Source organism: Diceros bicornis, chromosome 26 (assembly GCF_020826845.1).
Source record: "Diceros bicornis minor isolate mBicDic1 chromosome 26, mDicBic1.mat.cur, whole genome shotgun sequence".
In the NCBI taxonomy this organism is placed as follows: Eukaryota; Metazoa; Chordata; class Mammalia; order Perissodactyla; family Rhinocerotidae; genus Diceros; species Diceros bicornis.
This window is the reverse complement of record NC_080765.1, coordinates 35,346,868-35,371,880: the sequence shown is the minus strand read 5'-3', so window position 1 is coordinate 35,371,880 and position 25,013 is coordinate 35,346,868. Positions and strand designations below refer to the sequence as shown.

The window sequence follows — 25,013 nt, the reverse complement described above, 5'->3', positions numbered from 1 at the left end:
TGGCCCGAGTGGCCCAATCCATAGGCTTCACGGGAATGGGGCGGGGGGAGCCTTTCCTGGGGTTTGGGGCTTGCAGATTGTGTTCCTAAAATTTTTTTCGTTCAGTGATTTGATGCTCAGTTGAAAGGAATGACAGCTTTAGAATCCCTGTACAGGAGGGGCTTAGGGCCAGCCATGTGCTCACAAGGAGGGATCAGGGAGGTTATCTGAAAGCTGCATTCGCGGTATCAGGCCCATGATTTCTACTGAGATTGGGGGGTATGGGTCAATAAAAAATACATAGTTTCTTACCAAGTTTTTACTTAGACTTTACACAAAATTGGGGAAAATGTCTATTGCTCATCTCAAAAACATTTTTTTGTGTGTGAGGAGGACCAGCCCTGAGCTAACATCCGATACCAACCCTCCTCTTTTTGCTGAGGAAGATTGGCCCTGGGCTAACATCCGTGCCCATCTTCCTCTACTTTATATGGGACACCGCCACAGCATGGCTTGACAAGCGGTGCGTCGGTGCGCGCCCGGGATCCGAATCTGCGAACCCCTGGCTGCCGAAGCGGAGTGTGTGAACTTAGCTACTGCACCACCGGGCTGGCTCCTCTAAAACGTTTGTAAAGTGTTGAGGTGGTTTTGAGGGCTAGTGGAAATTATGGGATGGGGGTAAGGCCTTCCCCCAAGAAGGCCCACATCTTGGAACTACCACTACTTGAAAGCATTTTAAAAGGCCCTGACTGCAAGGATGGGGCAAATGATGGAGGTACTGGGGCAGAAGGGGACAACCTGGTATATCTTGGTGGCATCTCTAGCCAGTTTGTTGTAGCGGCGATTGTCAGGACTCTGGAGTCAGAGTGTCTTCTTTCAAATCTCACCTTCATCCTTTGCCAGCTCTGTGATCTCAGGCGATTTAGTTAACCTCTCTGAACCTTCTATAACGTTGAGAATGATAATACCTGCCCTATAGATTGTGAGGATTAAATGAGATAGTGCTGGGTCCAGTTCCCAACCTGGGTCAGTGCTGAAATGAATGTTAGCTTTTGCTGGTATCAGCAAGAGAGAGAGAGATGGACGTGGGAGCAGGGAGAGACGGGTGGGAGGGGAGACACCACACCAACCAGAACTCAGCAGGTGTGGGAGAATGGAAGGCCCAGGAGGCCCAAATGCCAAGAGAGCTCAGAATAGAAACTATTGATAGCAGAATTCGAAGCAGGATCACTTGAATTACGGATGTTTAATTGGATTTCTCTGGGGTGACTCATCATCTTTGATAGATGCTATTGCCCTTGTGGGGTCTCTGTCATGAGATCTGAAGATTTTCCACCTGTCCTTGCAGTCTTGAAGCCTTGTTTCAATAAAAATCCAGGACTGTGTGTACTCCTCGGTGCCCGCCTGCCAGCTTGCCTTCCTTTCTTCATCGCACATTTACTGCCATGTGTCAGGCAGCAGTGATGTGCTAGAACCACAGAGGGAAGAGGCAAAGTCCCTTAAAGGACGCACAGTCTATTTAGGGAGAAACACAAGTGCCTGGATGATTATCAGGAGGATGAGCTGTGGATAACGGGATGAGCTGTGGATGACATGCTGTGGTGGCGAAGGAAGAGGACCTGATGGAGTCTGGGAGCATCTGAAGGCTCCAGAAGGAGGTGCTGGGGCTGTCTTGAAGGCTACATAGGAACTAGTCTGAGACAAAGGTCTGAGGAGGGGAGGAGTTGAAGGGAGCAAAGGCTTGAATAGGATTCACACAGGCATGCAGATGGGCTGCTAGCCTGGAATGTGAGTTCTGAGGTTAGAGATGAGGCTGAAAAGCCAAGGGCATGGAGGGGCTTCTGTTGCAGCTAGAAGCGACCCAAGACTGGCTGTGTTCGCCGCCAAGGAAAGGCGTGGCCCATGGTCATTTAAAATAAAACACAAAAAACTTTAAAAATCATCCAGATGTCCTATCAAGCGTCTTTTCCAACCACAATATCAGATAATACGTGCATATTATAAAAAAAAATACTGAGAAACAAATGAAGGAAATAAAAATTCCTTCGAAATAATCATTGTAACGTTTTAAATGGAGTCTTCCTGTCTTTTTTCTATGCATATGTATTTTGCAAAAGTGGATCGATATTTCTTAACCAGCTTTTTAAAAATGTGGTTTATTCTCTTATATCAATAACGTCCCTTCAAGCATCTGTTTTTTTTTTTTTTTTGGCTGAGGAAGATTGGCCCTGAGATAACATCTGTGCCAATCTTCTTCTATTTTGCATGTGGGTTGCTGCCACAGCATAGCTGACAAGTGGTGTAGGTCCACGCCCAGGATCCGAGCCTGCAAACGTGGGCCACTGAAGCAGAGCACAGCGAACGCAACCACTACACCACGGGGCTGCCCCCCCTGACCATCATTTTTAATGCCTGTGTAGAATTCTTTTATGCATACGTCCCATAATTTATTTAAGTAGTCCTTTATTATTGTTAGCTATTTAGGTTGCTTCCAGTTTTTTGCTGTTGCAAACAAGGCTATATTGCACATAATCATAGCTAAATTGTTATGGTACCCTTAATTATCTCCTTAGTATGAAATCCAGGAAATTGAATCACTAAAGAGTTTAAATGTTTTTAAGGCCTTGGCACGTGTTTCTGAATTGTCCCCAATTTTCTACTCCCATCAGTCCATTGGCCGTATTTGTTAATTCTCCTTGGGGCTTTTCAATGCCGTCTTCTCAAACTCCCACACCACTGGAAGCTTGTCCACAGGGGGCGCTCCAGTGGGAATGAAGAGGGATAAGGCTAGAAGATCTGGCCATTATTCTAACCACTGCGGCCTGCAGTAGACTTGCCTCCTCCCCCAGCACAGAACAGGCCCCCTGGGCTACCAACTGCTTAGAAAATGAGGCTGATTTTGAAAGTCTGGCCTCCCTCTTATAGGATTGCCAGACAAAAGACAGGACACCCAGTTAGATCTGAATTTCAGATGAACAACGCATCATTTTTTAGTATAGGTATGTTCCAGATATTGCAGGGGCATCCTTATAGTAAAAATTATTCAATATTTATCTGAAATGCACATGTAACTGGGTGCCCTGTGTTTTTGTTTGCTAAAGCTTGCAACCTTATCCCCTCAGTGTCTTACCTCTTCCATTCTATGTTGGCTATATTTTCTCAAGGAGTCTCTTAAAAAAATAATGAAGGCTAGTCGGCAATAATTTTTTAATTTATGGTTGTTGAGTTCTTCCTTGTATAGCTGGAAAATTATATATGTAACCAATGCCCTATTATTGGACGTTGTCGTGGAGGGGGGCAATCCCCTTTCTACTCTTCTTGTGTTCTGATGGCTGGACCAGTAATAAAACTGACACAAGACCAGATTAATAAGAGAGAAACCCAGTTTAATGTGTACGTATCGGAGATCATAGAGAAATGATGCTCAAAGAGTGAACAAAGCAGGCAGTATATGTATCTTTTACACAAAGAAACATAAATTTGTGAGGAATGACAGGACAATGAAACTCAGGTTTGGGGTATGTAATTAGTGAGGAGTTTAAGCAGAGTTTAGGCTTTAGGTAGTAAATTAGCAAGGTTTGTTTATGCAGGGTTTTAGGCCCTGAATTCTCTAGCTCTGGTGATAAGGATGCAGGGAGAGCACCTTTCACAGGGGAGATTTATTTCCTGCTTCTAGGGGTAACAGAGAGAGGGTCAGGGTGGCCTTTTTGCTTATCAAGTAACTTCAATTCAAAATAATCAGTATGCTATTGTGGGATATTTTGAGGTGGCCTTCCCTGAGCCCCAATGCCATTCATGGTGTTTCCTTTCCTCTTTTCTTCTCTTTCCTCCCTTTCTTTCTCCTCCTCCTCCTCCTTCTCCTCCCCTGCCCTCCCCACCTGTTTGGAGCTTAATCTTTATCTACATATTTAATTCTTTGTGGACCACTCAGCCAAGGGCCTCAGGGCTAGGATTAGGGAAATCCGGGGCCAGAACCCATCTCCTGTTCATAGACTGCTGAGCCATCCAAGGGAATGATTTATGTGTCTCAGTCTAGGCACTGTCTTGGCAAGAGACTGGGGGATAGAAGTAGAAAATAAGAAATGAAATCAGAAAACTTAATATATCCTTCAGTGAAGCAAAGGATGCAAAGACAGAAGGACAAATGCCGTCACAGAAACTGCCAGATCTCATCAGCAGGCTCCTGCAGGAAATCTGTTGGCCAGCCTCATATGCTCTGGGCACCGCCTGGAGCCCGGAGAAGAAAGTGTGCTCTGGATCCTCAGTCAAAGCAGCGGGGCGGGTAAGAGCCTTGCTGTCTCATCACGTGGCCTTGGTTGCTGGTCTCAATTCATGGTGTCTCTCAGAGGAGAAAATTGAATCAGGAAGCCCAGCATGAAGTACGTTCTCAATAAGTGTTTTCTGGATGATTGATTTATTGAATGAGTCAGCAAATCAATGAATCGATGATCAATATTGCTACTGAGTAAGGGCTTGCTGCCCAGTGTGCATAGACACCAATATTATGGCACTGGTTTTTGAGAAAAAGAAAAGCTTTATTGCGAGGATGACCGGCAACGAAACAGGAGGAAAGGCTCTCAAATCTGTCTCCTCAATCCAGGGTTCGGGGTGAAATTTAAGGAGTTGAGGGCAGAAGCTGATTGGCCAGTCTCAGATCAGTCTATTTATGGTAATCAAGCTACTTAGCTGCTGGAAGCCAGATTTTCCTTATTGAAAGACTTCCTGCTTTGTAAAGGGCTCCAGTGGCAACATTTCTGAAGATTCTTGGTTCCGGGGTCATCCTGGGGCTATGGGTTTCCACCCAGCCCATGCGCAGTACTGTCTCAGTTATTGAGCAAGGTCTGATTAATCAATAACCTGTTTTAAGGAAACAAAACTAGTTTAAGCTGGTCAATGTTTCATGCGCAGTTTCAATCTTCCCCTCTCTGGGCATTGATTTCCTTATCCTTGTAAGGTGACAGCTCGTCCAGCTCCAGAAACTAGGTTAGTCTCTGATTACTTCCCACAGTTCCTTCTGAAGATCAGGACCCAACAACATTTTTCTACAAAGGGCCAGCTAATAAAAATTTTAGACTTTGTGGGCTGTGATACAGTCTCTGTCACAATTACTCACCTCTGCCGTCGTAGCGGGAAAGGAGCCATAGATAACACATCAATGAATGGACATGGCTATGTTCCAATAAAACATTATTTATAGACACTGAACTTTGAATTTCATATAATTTCTATGTGTCTGGAAATGTTAATCTTCTTTTGATTTTTTCCAACCATTAAAAATGTGAAAACCAGTCTTACCGCATAAGCTGTGCCAGAACAGGCAGTGGGCTCAATCTGGCCGTGGGCCATAGCTTGTTGACCCTGCCGAGGATTCATGAGCAAACGTATCTTCTAGGAGGTCCTTTGAGCGCCTGAAACAGAAAGTTTAGAGCGAAGGTGCTCTTTCTTCTTGATGAGTACGTACTGATCACTGTGACTGCCAGACTGGCTGTCCTAGACGCATTGCTGTGCCATGCCCTCACTCTAGAACCTAAGATGGCTCCATGTCAAGTCCTTCATAACCCAGACCCCTGTGTCACCGATATGTCCTATTCGAGTGGACTCTTCACTGTCACATACCCGGGAACACCACACCCCTTTCTACAGTCAGTGTTGACTGAGCTGCCCCCTCTGCCTGAGTGCCAAGTACCCTTCTCCCTGACCGTCCAAGCTGTGCCCCTCCTGTAAATGACACCTCAAGCTGAGACACCTTCCCCCAAACAGCTCTGATTTCTGTCTTCCCTCAACTCCAACCACCATACGGGATGTGACATTCATATTCCCAGATGGGAGATCAGGCTGCCTGGTTCAAGTTCCCATCGCTTACTCTGGGACCCGAGCAAGTTGCTGACACCGTGGGAGGGTTGATAATAATAGTACTCAACTCATAAGGTTGCTGCAAGAGTTAATGGAGATGATTTGGGTAAAATGCTCAGTCCAGAGCCTGGCGCCGATAGTGCAAAAACATTAATAAATGCCAGCTACAATTATACTTCTGTATTGTTTGATATTTTTATAGGGAGGCTGTATAAAGAGACCAAAAGTATCCTTTGAGGTCTAAAACCAAACTAAACATATTGTTAGTCATTTTTTTAGGTAAATTTTTAATTGACATGTAACATACACACAGAAAAGGGCACAAACTCCAAAAGTTCAGCTTGATGAGTTTTTTCAGTGTTAGTAATTTTATTTGAATCAAAACAGAGACAATCTAGAAAACCCCTGGGGGAGAGAAGAGTAATTCGTGCTTGAGGGGGGTGACATTCTTCAGGGAACAGAGTGTCACATCCGGGAATGAGGGTCTGGTCACAACCAAGGGAGAAGCCAGTTAACGCACAGACCATAAATGAGCCACGGGGAGAAAACAGGCAGCTTGGTCTGCAATGATGCGTCACAAAGATGTGTCACCTGAGCCCGTGGTGTGTGGGCACCTCTCTGGTCCCTTGGTCCCCAGCATGATGCTGAGAGATGGCTGAGCCCTCCCTGGAGATGTCTCCACACTTATTCTCCCCTAGAGATAACTCATTAATCCACTGAACGCAGAACAAATGCACACGTTCATCATCTCAGCACCATTTGGTTTGAGGAAATTGAAATAGCACACGAAAGTGAGACTCATTCTTTGACGCAGGAATGTTGGCTAAGATTTTTTGGGAGTGTCTGCCAGCTGACAGCCCAGCTGCTTACCTCCTTACCCAGCGTGGAGAGGTGGCCGGAAGTACTTTCTTGTGCACCTACTACGTACGTGCTGAGCACCAGCTCCCTGCTCTACACACACAAGCATATTTCATTCCCATACAACCCCCAGGCAGAGGTATCATTCCTTGTCAACTGTGAGACCTAGAGCATTGATGGGACTTGCCCAAGTCACACAGCCAGTAAACAGTGGAACTGAGATCCGCACTCAGGCCTGGCTGGGTCTAAAGAGTGTTATTTTCTATGTGCTAGCGGAACAGGACTGCAGGGATTATTGAAAGCCCTCATTTTATACATGAGGAAACAGAGGTGCAGGGGGGGGAATGACTTACCCCAAGTCATTGTGGTATAATAGATATGTTTAGTCTTTGTCCCCAGTTTCTGGCATAGAGCTCCTGAAACTCTTGTGATTTCCTGAGTGACAAGGATGCTAGGAGCATCTTTTGTTCTAATATTTGTTCTTTGACCCTAGTTCCTGAGACAAGAGGTTCTAAGACCCTGGGAATTCCCAGAATGAAAAGAGTATCTTTTTGTATGCTAATGAGATGACTTGGAGGCTGGGTCCCTAGACAGCTTCAGGATGGGGGCTGGACATCAGAAAGACCGAGGCATGATTAGAAGCTTCAGCTCCACCCCGAATTCTCCGCAGAGGGGAGAAGGGCTGGAGATTGATTTAATAATCGATCATGCCTATGTGATGAAGCCTCATAAAAATCTCTCAAGTATGGGGTTTGGAGAGCTTCTAGGCTGGTGGACACATGGAGGGGCTGGGAGGGTGGCACGCCTGGAGAGGACATGGAAGCTCCTTGTCTTCCTCTTACTTTGTCCTTTGTATCTCTTCATCTGTCTGCTCATCTGTACGCTTTGTAATATCCTTTATAATAAACCAGTAAATGTTCCCCTGAGTTTTGTGAGCAGTTCTAACAAATTATAGAACCTGAAGAGGGGGTCATGGAAACCCCTGATTTACGGCTAGCAGGTTAGAAGCACGGGTGGTCTCGACCGGCGATTGGCATCTGAAGTGGGGGCAGTCTCGTGGGACTGAGCCCTCAACCTACGGGGTCTGTGCTAACTCTGAGCAGTTAGTGTCAGATTGAGTTAAATCGTAGCACACCCAGTTAGTGTCCACTGAGAACTGGAGAATTGCTTGGTGTGAAAACCCCACACATTTGGTGTCAGAAGTGTAGAGCGTATAGAAAAACACAGTTTTTCTTTTAGTCATAGAGGACGTTTGTGGTGGAACATGGACTCAGATCCAGGCTCCACATCCCAGACCAGCACTGTATCTCGAAGACCAGGCGTTCCTTCTTCTCACCCAGCCCAAGAAGTCCACCACATCCACAACTTATAAAAGAAGGAGCCCAAAAAATATTATTTTAAAAAGCCAACCTTTTCCTCTGTCGATCTGCTCCTGCCTTCACATTGTGGTCTCTGCTGGGTTTCCATTAGGCTCCAAACCATGTCATTTTCAAAGAAATTTTGTAAAGCAGCGGCACTGTTATTCTGACAGAGCCTGATCACCTCTCCCTGCCCAAAGCTGGTGAAATGACCGATTTTCTCCACCATCCCAGCGTGAAAGGCTGAGACGCAGAACAACCTGGGCAGGCTTTCTTTTCCTTCCTGCGTTAATCGGGTTCTTGGAGATGCCATCTCCCTCTCCAGAACGAGCTGCCAGCAGCACAGTTTGATTTCCAGGCTTCAGCACTGTTTGTGCGGAGAACTAGACTAATGTGGCTCCTTCGAAGTTCCAGCCAAGCTGCAAATGTGCTTTGCAGGAACTACTGAAATGTTTTTTGAACGATATGATTTAATGGCATTGGAAAATCATCACGATGTAATGTTCGCAACGCGCAGGGCATACGTGAGTACGTTTTGATCCTGCTTTTAATGAAAATGTACATATCCACATCCATGTTTCAGTGAAGATGTCTTCAGCTGCAAGGAACAGAACATCCAAGCAATAGTGTCTTAAATCTAGGGTGACAAACTGTCCCAGTTTTTCCAGGACATGGGACTTCCAGTGCTAAAACTGAGACGGTCCCAGGCAAATCAAGTCAGCTGTCACTACTTAAATCAAAAGGACATTTAATATTTACTTAACAAGAAGTCCAGACACAGGTGGCCTGAGGGTCAGTGGGGGTGGCTCAAGGATGTCACCAAGGGTCTGGCTCTTTCCTCACTTCCCCTATACTATTCTCACCACAGTGGCTGCAGCAGCTTCAGGACTATGAGGGGGCAGCACCCAGGACTCTACTCATCTTTCCCAGAAGCCCCCACAAGCAGACTTCCTCTTACATCTCACTGGCCTGTAGTGGGTCCCACGGCTACCTCTGATTGCAAGGAAAAAAGTGGGTGTCCGGCAAAGGCTGATGGGATCACCATGGCTGGTGCTATGGACTAAATGTTTGTGTCCCCCTCAAATTCATACATTGAAACCTTAATCCCCAGTGTGATGGATTAGGAGGTGGGGCCTTTGAGAAGTGATAGGTCATGAGGGTGGAGCCCCATGAATGGGATTAGTGCCCTTTTAAAAGAGACGACAGAGATGACCTCTTTCTCCACCATGTGAGGATCTGGCAGGAAGGTGGCCATCTGCAAACCAGGAAGAGGGTCCTCACCAGGTCCTCATCAGCTGGCATCTTCATCTGGGACTTCCCAGCCCTTTAGAACTGTGAGAAATCAATGTTTGTTGTTGAAGTCACCCAGCCTACGGTATTTTTATTCTAGCAGCCTGGAGGGACTAAGACAGCTGGCTTCCGTCGGGGCTGGAGACAGTGGCTCCTGAACAGACGGGCGCTCTGGAAGGAAGGGAGAAGGGGGAGGTGGGAGGTCAGTTCAGTGGGCAACCAGCCATGTCGGCCACAACTCCTGCAGCCACATGGAGGGGAGACACCACTGTAAAGTGATCAAGAGTGAGAGCTTGGGCTGAGTCCCAACGGCCACTTTCCCTTGTGGGACTTTGGGCGTGTTGCTTAACTTCCATTTCCTCTTCTGTGAAATAGAGATAAAATCCTCTCCGGCAAGACTGCTGGGAGAATTTAGATGAGTTTCTGCATGGAAAGTGCTGAGTGAAATGGAAATGCTCAATGAACGTTGGCTTTTTGTTTTCCTTAATGGCGGCACCCATCCCTCCATCTTCCAGAAAAAGATCTGACTCTTACTAGGCGAATACTCTGAGAGACTGCTTGGCATGGGGGAACAAGCTTCTTTCTTGGGAGGACATTCAGAGATCCACCAGGGTTTGGTTTTGCCACCTGGAGTTTGTATGTTGAAGATCAGAGCTGAATTATTTGGGATCTGAGGGTCCTCCTTTGGCCGGGAGGTGCATGGAAGAGGTATCGAGAGAGAGAAGAGGCGGGAAGCTGTCAGCATGAGAAACTTGAGGAAAACAACAGTGCTCTCCAATAGGGATTGGAGTTCTGCAGCATGAGTCCCCATGAGAGCTTCAGACAAATTCCACCTTACTTGGTAATGTTTGGTGGATCTGGATGTGTTTGGGCGGACTAACTGACATGCTGAGTAGAGGTTTTGAGATGGACAGAGGGTGAGGGCTAAGGTCTCCAAGACAAGCCCATCACACCTGGGTTACTGGCGTAACCAGTAAAAATACCAAAACACTCGGAGTGGAACAGTGGCCTCTGGGTGCACATGGGTCCAGGTCGTGAATAATTTTAGGTTCCTTCTTTGTACTTGTTTGCATTTTTCAAAATTTCTGCACTGACCAGGGATCTGTTCTACAATCAGATAAGAATGTTATTTAAACTTTTATAGAGGGGAATACAATCATTAAAGGGTTTTTTTAAAGGTTGTACATGTTAGCTCCATGTGTCAAATAAACTGCTTATCTAGCGTCATTTTCTCTTTCCCTTTGTCTCCCAGCTTCTTTCTAACAGCTGATAAATAATCGTAGAAACTATTTATTGAGCATTTTACTATGTATGTCCCAGGCACGTGCTCGGCGCTTGACATGCATAATAATCCTAGGAAGTACGATTCTCATGCCTATTTTAAAGATGAAGAAAAGAGACTCAGAGAAGTTGAATCCTGGCACACGGCCCCTGGGAACTAGAGCTATTTGGTGCCCAAACGCCTGCTCCTAACCTCTACCTATCTCTCTTTTGTTCCTTTTGCCATCTTTCCTTCTCTTACCTCTCGAAAATTATCAGTGTTACCTCTGTCAATTTTGTCACTATAACCCAGGATTTCTCAGCTTCGTCATAATTGACACTTTGGACCAGATAATTCTTTGTTGAGGGGGGCTCTCCTGTGCATTACAGGAGGTTTAACAGCATCCCTGGCCTCTACCCACTAGATGCCAGGAGCAGCCGCCACACAACCCCAGTTGTGATAACCAAATCTGTCTCCAGACATGGCCAAATGTCCCCAGGAACCAAAATCATTCTCAGTGAGAACCACCGAGGTAGCCTGACCTCCGCACTAGTCGTGGAAAAGGATTCTGGAGCCCCTCCAGTTGAACGATCCCCAACAGGAACTCATGGGAACAGTCTGCGCCCTCCTGGCAAGCCCCCAGGCTCATTCAAGGCAGCTGCCACCTGCTAGGACAATCCAGGGCAGGGGTGACAAATGCCTGGCGTGCCTCTGGCAACAGGAAACACAAGCTGAAGTGAGATGTTCCTGCCGCTTGTCCTGGCAGCTGGGATGCTGGGATTGGACTGGGTAACATGGGCAGTTCTCGACCAGCAAAGGGCGGGGGCCCCCAAGCTGGTCTGCGGATGAACAGAGGCGGCAGACCAGGTTCCTGATGAAGAGACTGTGGAAGGAGGCAGAAAGCTCAATGGACTCAGACGAGTCGATTTCTAGTCCCAGTCCTGCCCCCTCTAACTGTGTGGACTCAGTCAGCCCTTTGAGAATGTTAGTGCCTCCCTCTGTCTCTTCCTGGGACAGGAGGATGATGCGTCCACACTGGCCCACTACTCCTTCTCCTCTCTGGCTTTACTCTTCTTCACAGCACCCCATATTGCATTGCATTTATGTTCTCCCTCTGTTCGCCCCGCCTAAATGTCAGCTCATGAGGGCAGGGGAGGCTGGTGCATCCCCGGATCCTATGGCAGTGGCAGACATAGTAAACACTCCATAAAGACGTGCAGAATGAAGACACACCCACCCACCCGTGGGGAAGCGATTTGAAAATATATCTCAACGACTCTATACATGTCAAGCCCTTTGTACTAAGTGGTTCCACTTCTGAGACTCTATAGCCCACACGCCAAATAATCCAACAGGAAGAAAAAGCCTTATATGAATCCATGTTCATCGCACAGTGGCTAAAATAGCACAAACGACCTGAAAAACCCACCTAAGTAACCAAGATAAGGGCATAGCGAAAACAGCCCTGATAAATCTCCTTGGTGAAATTCCAGGCAGCCATTACAAATGTTGCTTACAGTAAGATGAGTTAACATTGTAGCACACACACACAAAACTATAATGCATAATGCAAAATTGTATGTGCAATCTGATTGCTGAGATTTTAGGCATGAGCATCCTTTCACACTGTTGGTGGGAATATCATGCGTAATTCTTCTCTTTGGAGGGCAAGTTGGGAATTCCTAAGTGTACATGTCACTTGACCCAGCCATTGCCTTTCTAGGAATTTATATTTCTAGGAGTTTCTTTATTTCTAGTAATTTATCCTAGAGATGTATTAGGAAATAACCCAGATGTCTATGAATAGGGAAATAAATAAATCACTGTATATCGGTATAATGGAATACTATGCAACCATCAAAAATAAAGAGATTTGTGTGTCCCGATATGGAAAGATGCCAAGATATATCATTGAGGGAAAAAAGGAAAATCACAAAATGTTTTTGTACATTAGCAGTGATGTCATATATGGTAGTATAAGCATTTAAAAAAATTTACCATTTAACGTTTTTTTAAAATCTGGAGGAATATATACCAAACTGTTGACAGTGGTTATCTCTAAAGGACAGAGGCAGATTTTCTCCATATTGTGAATTTCTGTAATGTTTAAAATTTTTTTAACATAGCTGATAAAAGAAAGCACTGACCCTGCAACATGAGCTCACTAGGCACGTGAAGACTGGAAGGAACTCCATCAAGGTGTTATTAACAGGGATTGATCGTTTCTAAGCAGTGGGATAATGGGCAGTTTTTGTTTTCTTTTGGGGGAAAACCTCTATAAAGAGCATGTGTGGCTCACACAAAGGACCACCCCCACCCACAAACCCTCCTTGTTGGAACCGGGGTGGTGCTCAGGTGTGGAATATTCTGTCACTGTAACCTGCTGTCATGCGGTGTCCTGTTTCCCCAGGATGGATGACATCCAGCTCTGTAATGACATCATGAACCTGAAGCAGGAGCTGCAGAACTTGGTCGCCATCCCAGGTAACCATTTGGGACTTCACCTCCATCACGCAGCTGCTCAGAGCCCCCAGCCGTCCCGTCTGTACCCTTTAGGTCTGGAAGCCCCAGTTCATCCCTTCTCCTAGGTCAGCCTCATTCTTGCATTGTGGTGCTCCCTGATCGCACGATTCAAACACAACTCCGCGTCAGAGACCCCGTTCAAGTCCTAATTCTGGACACCTTCTGGACCTTGGGCAAGTCACTTTCTCTCTCTGAGACTCAGTTTCTCCTCCTCTGAAAATGGGTTGGTAATATTAACAGTATCTAGCTCACTGGGTATAAATCTCATTGTGATAAGTGAGGCAATGCAAGCCATATGCTTAGCTTGATATCTGATCCAAAGTGAGAGTTCAGCAAATATTAGCAATTGTCATTATTATTATCCGATTTGAGGACAGAGTATGGTGGTTACAAGCTCTGACTCTGGAGTCAAACCTAGATCTGTCACTTATTAATGACATAACCTTGGGCAAGTTACTTCACTAAATCTCGATTTCTTCATCTGTAAACTGGGACAGTAGTGGTGTCTACCCCAGAGGGCTGTCGAGGGATTGACCGAGGGGAAAAATATGTCAAGTGCTTAGCACAGTTCCCATCCTATGGGAAGTGCTGAATAAAGTATTGTTATTATTATTATTATCATTAATGGAGCAAATTTCTACCCATCCTTCAGGTCATAACTTATTTGGCCCCTTTTCCCAAGAAAGCCTTCCCTGCCCATCCATGCTGGGTTAGGTGCCCTCCAGGGAGCTTACTCTTATCAAAAATTTCCTGTTGACTCATACATGTCCCTCTCTAGACTCCATGCTCCTTGAGGGCAGGAATGAGGGCCTGGGAGGTCCTAAGGGAAGGTTGATTGAACGAACAAGCCCAACTCTGTCTCAAGAACCTTGCACTGGTCTTGGTAAGAAGCAGCACAGGCCAGATAAGGCGCTGGGCATGTAGTGATGAAGAGAAAATTATTCTCTTCTCTAAGGTGCTCACAAGTTAGTGGAAAGAGACCTCCTGGCACACAGTGGGTTCCAGGAAGTGTAGCTATTATTGCGCTGTAAGTGCAGGACAGTGCACTTTAGAACAGGGCATTGTTCCAAATGCCTCAACACTAGGAACATTTGGGGATGGAGAGTTCTCTGTTGGAAGGGGGGCTGTCCTGTGTGTTGTAGGATTTAGCAGCATCCCTGGCCTCTACCCACTACGTGTGAGTAGCATCCCCCTCCCTCCCAGGTGTGACAAGCAAAAATGTCTCCAGATGTTGCCAAATATCCCCTGGCTGGGGGTGGGGGTGGGAGTGGGCAAATATCCCCCCCGTCTGAGAAGCACCACTTTAGAGTCCGGTGATCTGTGTTTGAGTCCAGGATTCCCAGCTAGAGGACCTTCACAGAACAACGCAATTTCTCTGAGCCTTAAATTCCTTGTTTGTAAAATGCAGCCAGTAATGCCACCCTCACATGGTTGCTGTGAATATGCGTGAGGTAACAGGGCAAAGCGTGGGAGTGCTCAACACATCCTTGTTCTAACGACAGCGTGTGCAATGATAGTAGAACTGTCAGATACCGTTGCCTGAACGAGCGTTTCCTAGGTGCCAGGCACTGTGGGGGCCATGGGAATATACAAGTGAGCAGACAGTCCTAGTTCAAAGGGGGTGAAAGTTAATGGGTACAAGGTTTCTTTTTGAGGTGATTAAAATGTTCTAGAATTGATCGTGGTGATGGTTGCATAACTCTGCGAATAACAACGTGCACGGGTGAATTGTTTGGTATGTGAATTATATCTCAATAAAACTGTTGCCACGGAAAGTTAAATGTCAAACATAAACCCATAAAAGAATGGGGGAAAAAACTGCAAAGTCCAGACATCACCCACTAGAAATTCCAATTCGATTAGCATGGGGCTATGGCCTTGGTCATTTTTAAAAGCGTCTCCCATGATGGTGATGAGCAACTAGGGTTGAGAGCCACCAGGCCGGTTCAATTCTCTTATTTTATAGCCCTCCGAGGGATAGTTTGGTTGAAAGTTACAAAAACCTATCCAATCTTATGTAAGCACAAAACCGGCAATTACCAGAAGGGCAAGACTCCTGAACCCTAGGGCACTGTATTTGTTTCCTGGGGCTGCCGTAACAAATTCCCACGAACGTAGTGCCTTACAACAGCAGAAAATTGTTCTCTCACAGTTCCAGAGGCCAGAAATTTGAAGTCAAAGTGTCGGCAGGGCCCTGCTCCCTCCGAAGGCTCTGGAGGAGATTCCTTCCTTGCTGCTTCCAGCTCCTGGTGGCGCCTGTGCATCTTTGGTATTCCTTGGCTTGTCGCTGCCTCACTCCAATCTCTGCTTCCATCGTCACGTGGCCCTTCTCCTCGGTATATCTGTGTGTCCTCTCCTCTTCTTTCAAGGACACCAGTCATTGGATTAAGGGCCCACTCTAATGAGTATAACCTCATTTTAACTCGTTATATCTGCAAAGTTCCTATTTCCAAATAGGATCATAGTAGACGTGAAGTTGGAGGGGGTGTGTACTATTTATCCCAACTCAGCAGGAAGCTCAGCCCTCGCCAGGGTCCGGAACCAGAAGCAGGAAAGCTGTTGGAATGTTCTTTGGATCTTTCTCTTTCTCTTTCTCTCTCCATGTTGGGTGCAGGTTCTAGTTTCCTACTCTAGCACATGAGCCAAGCAAAGCCACTCCGTCTCCCTTTCGTGATTTTCCCACCCAAGAGCCCACCTCTCAGGGCCCCTGAGTCCCAATTTTCAACTTCCCAGGAGATTCTGATGGACCCAACGTGGACTGGCATCTCCCTCTTGGGAGAAAGGATTCCCAGAACTCACTGTTGGCTCAGCAGGACATTGGGAGCCACCGAGTCAAAGGAGACATGAGTGTGAGGCCAGCCAAGGCCACCTCAGGCCAGAGGGGTCCACTTGGGGCCGTGGCAGCTTCTAGAGTGGGAGCGGGAGTCTTTGGCTGACACAGTGACTGGGGTGCATGACTGACCAGGAAGGGGACTAGGGTAAGGAGAACAGGCTCTCAGCTGCAGCACAAAACATTCAGTAATGAGGATCGATGACATTTTAATGTAATATTTAAAATATCAAAATTCATGCCAAAAAACCCCATGGATGAACCAAACACCAAAAGTTTAAATAAAGACGAGATCAGTACTGACGCTCAACGGGCAGAGGCCAGGGACACAAAAACCTGCAGCGTGGGCACAGTCCCACATGAGGAGTGTGTTCTGTCTGAAATGCCATCGACTGGCCCGCTGAGAAACACTTGGAACAAGGTCATAGGGCCAGTTATGTTCCTGCCCAAGGTGAGTCGTTTGCCCGCCCCAAGACATGCCGATAGTTGAGAGGCAAGGTGGTAGGAGAGAAAGGGTTTTATTAGAGCTTGCTAGCAAGGGGGAAGATGGCTGGCTAATGTCTGAAAGAACCATCTTCCAGAACAAAGACTACAGGCCAGTTACATAGGGGGCTGCTCTCCAGGCGGGGGAGGCATCTGGTCTCCACGTGGAGGCAGACGTCTCGTATTAGTTCCTGATAATCTTTGTTTTGCTGGATGTGCATAAATCTACAGAGCATGTGTACCTCCTGGAGGGTGCATGTCCAGCTGGGTTAGTTAATCAGAGGTCATTCAAAGTTACCATATGGCTTCTTTTCTATAATATGGCTCCCTATGTCAACCTTGTGCTGAGCCAGTGTCAGTTAGAACAGCGCCCAGGTCCTCAAGGCCAGTCCCACTGGTTCCCCAGGAAACCGCACCTTCCATGCCACTTTTGTGCGGAAATTCAGATATTTAAGCTTTCTTTCCTCTCCTGCATTCCTACTCACCTCTCCCCACCACCTCTCTGATTCCTTGTTAAGAGTCTTTCTGTGTAAATCCCTGGACCAGTGCCAAGTTTCTCGATGGATTTAACTGAGTCTGGGGGAAAAAAATGATGTTCCCGGCAACACACCAGCAAAAGTATTAAGGAAAGGAGACGCTGAACTGCTGAGAAAATCACGTTCCTCCAGCTCCTCAGTCGTGAGTGCGGGTGACTGTGATCAGAGAGAACACCTAGGGCCCTCCCTGACTCGAGGGCTTCTCCAGGCCAAGCCAAGATGTCTCATCCCACTGCCACTGCCACCACTGCCGCCTCAGAGCTGGGGACGCTTAGAGCTGGCTGTAGAGACACAGAAATGGTGTCTCCCTCATAGGGTTGTTGCAAAGGATTAAACTAGTGGTTCTCAACCAGGGGTAATTCTGCCCCCCCAGGGGACATTGGCCACGTCTGGAGACATTTTTGGTTGTCACAACTGTGTGTGGGGGGGTGCTACTGGCATCTAGTGGGTAGGGGCCAGGGATGCTGCTAACCATCCTACAGTGCACAGGACAGCCCCCACAGCAAAGAATGATCCAGCCCAAAATGGCAATGGTGCCGAGGGTGAGAAATCTAGATTAAATGAAAATGTAAAGCTCACGATAATACAAATATAATTATACTAGCTGCAATTTATTAAGCACCTACCATTTACACACTTATGCTATGAGATTGGCTTGTCCTTCATTAAATAAGTATTTTGTGTGTGTGTGCCTGATGCAGTAAATGTTTAATCTGGAGGCCATTTAATCATTAAAACAACAGTGACGATGTAAAATAACAGCTAATAATAATAGCAGCCGAGTGTTCAGGAGCCCTTACTAAGCACCAGGCAGGAAGCCTCGTATTTTACTTGGTTTATCTCTCTTAGAATTTGCAACAACTTTATGATTATGTGTTGAGGGATCAGATGCTCAGAGAGGTTGAGGAACGTGCCCAGAGTCACACAGCGAGGAAGGGGAGGAGCTGGGGTGTCAAACCGGGACCGTCAGATTCTCCAGCCAGGACTCACTGATAGGGGCTCCAGGCCGGAGAGACTAGTTGTGAGGCCACGGCACAGTCCCGGGAGAGATGATGGTGGCCTGGGCCTGGAGAAGATGAGAAACAAGCTGGGGAGTCGTGTCAGCAAGCACAGGGAGAGGAGAGGAATTAGATGTGTGATGCCAGCTAGCAGGGGGTGAGGCTGGCAAGCGGGGGCTTCTCATCAGCCAGTAGGTGGGCGATGCTGGCAAGCAAGAGGGTCACGTGACCAAGCAAGTCGTGGTGCCTGCAGGTGGGTGGGTGGTGCCTGTGGGTAAGTGATGCCTACAGGTAGGTGGGTGGAGCCTACAGGCAGGTACCTGTAATACCTGAGGCAGGTGGGGGATGCCGGCAGGAAAGGTATGGCACACACACAAGCAGGTGAGCACCACTGGCCGGTGGCGTGGAGACTTGGGTTTGTAAGGTGGCACTTTGAGTAGGTGGCTTCTCCCTGAGTTGCTGGGAGGGGCTGCATGAGCAGAGGGCTGCCCCTGAGTCTCTGGGGAGGCTGGGGGTGCCTGACCTGGCCCCCAAGAGAAAATGGGGATAAATAACTTGGGGAGGGAGGTTTGCCAGTTCCTGAGGGCCCTGCCAGTCCTTACGTGGCTCTGGCAAAGATCTGGGGAGGGCCGTCGTTGGTTACTTGGAGAGGACACTGACACCACGGACGCCCTGAGCAAGCTGAGCCAGGGCGCGTGGTTAACTCACTTGCAGAGAGCAGGAAGGCTGTGTGATGCTGATGAGTGATTTGGGGAATTGGACCGCAGGACGTCCCACAGGAGGAGTGATGCCACCATCATCAACTCAGCGATGGCCGGGAATCCGGTCTGCCGGCAATTCCACCCCTTCCCCACGTCCCCTCTGGTTAACGGGAGAATCCAACTTTCTCGCTTCACCAAATATTATATTCCCCTCGCCCCTGGTTCTGCCTCCAGATCTAGAGGAAATTGTCAGCGCCAGTCCTAGGCGGGCAGACGACACGCTGCCCACGTTTTTTATCTTCTGAAGGGGTCTGAGCAGAGGGAGCGGGAAGCAGGTTTAAGTTTCTGCCCTCATTTTCTCCATCCTCGCCTCCAGCCCCCTTCTTTGTTTACTCTTTGGTGTTCTAGCCCTTGGAATTTGGGACAGGACTAATGCCACCAGCACGGATGCTTTTCCTCTGACAGACTGGTTGACTCTCGTTATAAGCAGTTCCCTCCCGCGCCTCCACCCGGGCTCTCCTCACCCTCTGCCTTCTGTGTGGCCCCTGGCTACATCATTACCACTCACTGAGGGCTCCCCACTGGCTGAGCTCCATGCTAAGCCCTTTACTAACATCACTGCCTGTAAGCCTCACTGTGTGCATTTTACAGAGGGGGAAACTGAGGCTTGAAGAGGTCAGGTTGCTTCTCCAAGTTCACCCAGCGAGTGAAATGGTAGAGGCAGGATTCCAACCCTGGCCCCTCGGACTCAAGTGCTTTCAACAGTTCCACTCAGCTGTTTCTTTGCTGATGTTTTCATCTTCCCAGAAAAAGAAAAAACCAAGCTGCAGAAGCAGAGAGAGGACGAGCTAATCCAGAAGATCCACAAACTGGTACAGAAGCGAGACTTCCTGGTGGACGACGCAGAGGTGGAGCGGTTAAGGTGAGTGGGCGGCGTGTCCCCCCCCCCCCGCACACCAGGCTATTGGAACTCAACCCTCAGCTTCCTTCCAAAACCCATTGTCTGCTCTGGGGACTCACAGCCTTGCCCCAACATGCATGGCCTTGGCAAAGGCTCCCCAAACAATGGATCCAAATGAACCCCAGCCTTCCGGCCTGAGGACCCGTTTCACATTCAAGAGAAACTCAAATCCAGCTCTAAAAAGTCTTGCAAAGTCCTGTGGGTCTCAAGTGAAAGTCATTCCAGGAGGTGACCAGGAAGGAATTTCAACACATAACACACTGCAGAGCTTCTTAGACATTCTCTTCACTAAGCTTTCTCTCAACTCATCAAGGTAATTTCTAGAAACTTCTGTCGGTTCCTACAGAAACTCTGCCCCCTGTACTGATCTGCTTCCTTGCCTGCCCTCTACACCTCCCAGCTTTGTTCTTTCCTTTCCCCTCTCCTTGGTGGCCCCAATGCCCTTTCTTAGCCTTGGGGGTCTCCAATTTGCAGACACACCTGCCACCTTGATCTGGACAACCCTGGAGCCGTGGTGCATCTGAAGTCTCCCAAGGAGGCTAGGCACAGCAAAGATGTGAATGTCGATTCTTGAATATTTTTGTCCTGGAACAAAGCCTTCTGTCTCTCCACAGGACAGAGGCTCACAGGGCCTCTTCCAACCCAGGCGGCAACTTCCTCTTTATTTTCTGTGTCCTCCTGGGTCCTCTTAGGCCCCTGGGATGCACCTTGTCTGGCTCAGCCAGGCTTGGCCAACTGACTTTGCTCCTGGTGACCCTTGGAAGAGCTGAAGTGACTTGCTCTCTGAGACCTACCCCCAAAATCATGGGAGCACAGGTGTCTAGGGTGACTTAAAGGTACAGGGTCAGGAGAGGTGTTACCCAGCTCACTGAACCCCCAGCAGGGAGGGTGGCTCTTGTGATATCCCTGCCTCTGCCCTGGGGTCTCACCCTAGCGCCAGGTAGACATTTACTCTATCGTTGATATGTGTCTCTGCTTCAGAGCAGGTTCATCAAACACAACATACACATACCATGCACACATAACACACAACGCACACATACATAACACAAAACAACATGCATGCACCCCACACACAACGTGCATGCCACCCACACATAACACACAATAACTTGCATGCACCACTCACATGTAACACATAACAACATACATGCACCATCCACAAAGCCTGATACCTGGTCCCACACACTTAACCTCCTACCTCATTTCGTCGGTTCCTTGATGCTTTCCTCGCTTACTGTACTTTCCTCTTGTCTTTACACATCTGTCTTCACAGGGAGCAGGAAGAAGACAAGGAAATGGCCGATTTCCTGAGAATCAAGTTAAAACCTCTAGACAAAGTAACCAAATCTCCAGCCAGTGAGTGCAGACCTTATTCCTTCTCCTCCCCCCATCCAAGAGAAAAGGGCATTTAAAAGAGAAAGGGGAGTCAGAGGGGATACAACAAAATGCTTTCTAGAGATCCAACTTGGGCACAGGATGGCAGCAGTCAGGGCCAGCTTCATGGGCGTGCAGCCTGTGCAGTCTCCCAGGGCCCCGAGCCTAGAAGGGTACTGTGATTGCTTTAATGTTCTGCTGTTGCTGCCTTGAAATTCTTAAGAATTTTGGAACAGGGGGCCCCACATTTTCATTTTGCACTGGGTTCTGCAAGCCAGGTAGCTGGTCCTGGCAGCAGCTGTTGGTCTCTAATCACGTTTTGGTGCGTTTCATAGAAGAAGCTGGATGGCCACTGAGGCAAGAAGGTGGGGACTGAGGCTCAGGGGGCTCTGGCCTCTGTTGGAGTTGGAATCTCTGGAGGAGTGGAGCCCGAAGTATGCGCCTCAGAATATCAGCCTCACAAGATACTCAGAACAAAAAGGGTTCCGTGTGAAATAAGTTTGGGAAATGCTGCGTATTTGACCCTCCATTTGGAGGGTCCCAATGTCCATTAGCATATTGAAATGATAATACATCCTGCTGTCAAAGAACTGTCTTCTCTTTGTTGACCCAGTGAGGTTACTTTCAGCTATAAGAAGTGGATGCCCAATTCAAACTAGCCTAAGGAAGAAAGGGGATTTGTTGGAAGAAGAGCAACGAGAACTAGGGCTTCAGGGACTGGACACTGTTGGGATGCTGTCTCTTTTCTTCCATTTCTCGTCTCCATCCCTGTTTGCACATTAGCTTCATTTTCTCCTGCGACACAGGCCTTCTCCATGGGGCCAGAGAACTCTAGAGTTTGCCAGCAGCAGGGCAACACCATAGACATTCTCTCCTGGCATCTAAACATATAAATCTCAGGGAAAGATTCCCATTGGCCTTTCTTGGATCATGTTCCCACCTCCTAGGCCCAACACTGTTTGTTACCAAGAGGCTGGGATACCGTGATTGGCCAGCTCTGTGTCACTTGCACACTCCTGTAGCCACAGGGACATGAGCTGTTACCAGAGGAAAAGGGAGTGGAAATCTTACTAGGATGACAAAACCCCAAAGCTGCCACTGTCTACTACAGCCACAAACCTGGTTTTCCCTGACCATCCATTAACATCCCAAGAAAACACGGTTATAGAATGTGGGGGATAAAGAAAGAGAAGGGCCATGGTCACTTCTGCAGGCCCCTAAAATCATAAGGCACGTGGTCCCTGCCTAAGTCCAGTGTCCTCAATGGACTGTCTCTTCCATCAAAGGCAAATTAGAAAAACTGCACCTAACACTGTGGAGAAGGAGCAAGGAAGCTTGCCTTCTATGTAGGGTTATGGATAGAAAAAAGAATTCTGGCAAGAAATCAAGACACCAAGCCTGTACCACATGCTGGGGGCCAAGTGAGGGGGCCAAATTTACACTATTTATCCAGTGTTGGAATCCCATGTTGAAAAATTAAAACTAATATAAACCCAGTGAAATCTCTGGGACCCCAGCAAAGAAAATGCAAAATCACTCAGTAGGAACCCTTCAGCATCACATAATACACAGCCTACAGATAAAACAACCCCCATGAAGATGAGCTCTCAATAAAAATTTAAAACTCATGAAGACTTGAACCACCATGAGAGCAGTCAGTAGATGCAATAAAGAGAATGTCTTCCCAAGAACCAGAAATAACAGACTATCTAGAAGAGACAATAAGTATATTCAAAATGATTAAAGAGATAAGGGAAGGACTAAAACCCAAAATGAAATAACAGGATGCTATGAAAAAAGAAAAGGTAGACTTGCAAGCAATTAGCCTTCTAAAAAAATTACTGTCACTGAAGTAAAAACTCAATGGATTAAACACAGTGACACAGCTGAAGGAGGGTTCATTAAATTGGAAGACAGACCTGAGGAAATTACCCAGAATGCAGCACAAAGAGAGAAAGAGATGGAAAATATGAAAGGGAAGTTATGAAACATGGAGGATAGAGTAAGAAGGTCCAACTTATGCATAATAGGCATTCCAGAAGGAGAGATAACAGAGAATGAGAGGTGGGGGTATCTGAAAAGATAATGTGTGCATTTTCCAGAATTGAAAGATATGAGCCCTCAGATTGAAGTGACTTGAACAAAATTTCTCATTTATCCATTCACCAAATACTTCTTGAATACCAGACCCTGTGCTAGGCTTGGCAGATACAATGGTGAGGAGAACTGAATAGGAAAAGGACTAAAAGCTGTGGTTGGAAGCCAAGGACTGAAAGCCAGTGGGTCCACAGGTAGGAACAGTCACCAGGACCACCTGGTGATCTGTAGAGTTGGAGCAAGGCCTGGCCAGGGGTTGGGATGGGACTGGGGCTCAGGTCAGGGCTCTCCTCACCTCACCTCTCCCTCTCTCCCTTTTCCCCCCTTTCTCTCTGTACTCCTACCTTGCTGCAGGCTCCCGAGCAGAGAAGAAAGCAGAGCCTCCACCTAGTAAGCCCACAGTGGCCAAGACGGGGCTGGCGCTCATCAAAGATTGCTGTGGGGCCACCCAGTGCAGTATCATGTAGCCCCCACGTGGGGTGCCCCCGGGGCCACAGGGACCCCACTCCCACCCTCTTGTCTTCATAGCCCCCATTTCACCGGGGCTCAAGAGCTCTCCAAGGCCGAAGGGGTTGAAGGCAAGCCCGTGACTGCTGCCAGGGGCCGTGGGTGCGGCGGGAGGGCCTGGCCGTCCTGTACAGAGTGTAGCAATAGGGAGTCCCTCACCGTCGCATGGCCCTTCCCAGAGCATGCCAAACCCAGGAGTCTGTCTCACTGTTTATCCAACCACCAGGAAAGGTCCTCCCTCGAAAAAGTATATCTCCACTTCTATCTAGCTGTATCTAACCCAGCGTGTGAATGAACTGGGAGAGGGGCATGATCCCCAGGTCTGTATAGTCATGACTTTCAACAATTTAGCACCATGTTAGACACATCCCCCATCCACCCTCCTAGCTCTGCTGTCAGGCCTGCCCCAAACGGGCACAGCTCCCGTCCCCCATCTGTCCTCTCCCAGGCGCTGTGCCCTGGAGGGCTCCACACAGCCCGCACGTCTTGGAGACACAGAGGGCCCGGCTGTAAAGATTAAGCTTGTGTGTGGTGTTGTGATCACGTCTCCCGCTTCTTCCTCTCCTGTGTCTGGGCACGGTTCACACCAGGAGCATATCCATTCTGTCTTGGCTCTTCCTTTCCTTGCGATGTCTGCCCCAGGTGTGTGGAGCAGAGCGGGGATGGGGCCTGGGCTGGGCCCCCCAGTGCTCAGAAGAGGTAGCAGAAAGCTGGAGGCTCCAACACTGAGGCAAGGGCGGACGAGAAGGGGACCCAGAACAGATGCTGCCCCAGTGGCTCTTCACCCACCGGGGGCCACCGGAGGGAGTGCCCGCAGGGCGCCACTCACCAGCCTAACACACAGACCTCCGTGAACAGCGGCGGCGGGAGAGGCTGCCTGACCCAACCGTGTCCCATCATTGGTGGTGTGTGTTAACCAGCCTAACAATTCCACCTGTGTAACTTGATGTACATCTGCTACAGCCAGCCCGGTACAGCCCGTGTGACCTCTCTGTACGTGTGTGTGTTGTGACCGGCCTAAGTAGTTAGCATAACTCAAGGTTCGCTGATGTGCAATCTTCCATCGGAGAAAATAAAAATGGAAACCGTGTACACGGCATTTTTAACGTTTTTACTTTTTTCTTGACTATGGAAGTAATCCATGTATATAGTAAATCAGTTAAAAAGTAGAGAAAGTATAAAGAAGTTTTTTTGTTCTTTGGGTTTTTTTTTGAACTCCCATAATTTCTCCAACTAGAGACCGCTCTGACATTTTGGCATATTTTGTTTGTCTTTTTTTATGCATTTTTTTCATGATTGGCATCAGATTGTACCATTTTATAACCAGTTTTCTTTTTTGCAGTCAGCTTTATATCACTATCGTTTTGCCACGTCATTAAAAGCTCTTTGTAAACATTAAAC

At 47.7% G+C, this 25,013-nt stretch overlaps 1 protein-coding gene across 1 annotated transcript in view; it reads left to right on the top strand.

Moving 5' to 3' along the window:
- The window catches only part of BMERB1 (bMERB domain containing 1), a 111,680-nt gene extending 86,667 nt beyond the window's left edge, over window positions 1-25,013 (top strand). Inside the window, exons 3-6 of the mRNA XM_058569997.1 lie at window positions 13,010-13,083; window positions 19,478-19,592; window positions 20,908-20,990; window positions 23,460-25,013. Coding sequence (XP_058425980.1) covers window positions 13,010-13,083; window positions 19,478-19,592; window positions 20,908-20,990; window positions 23,460-23,572 — 385 coding nt within the window. The 3' untranslated portion in view covers window positions 23,573-25,013. The remainder of the gene's footprint in view (window positions 1-13,009; window positions 13,084-19,477; window positions 19,593-20,907; window positions 20,991-23,459) is intronic.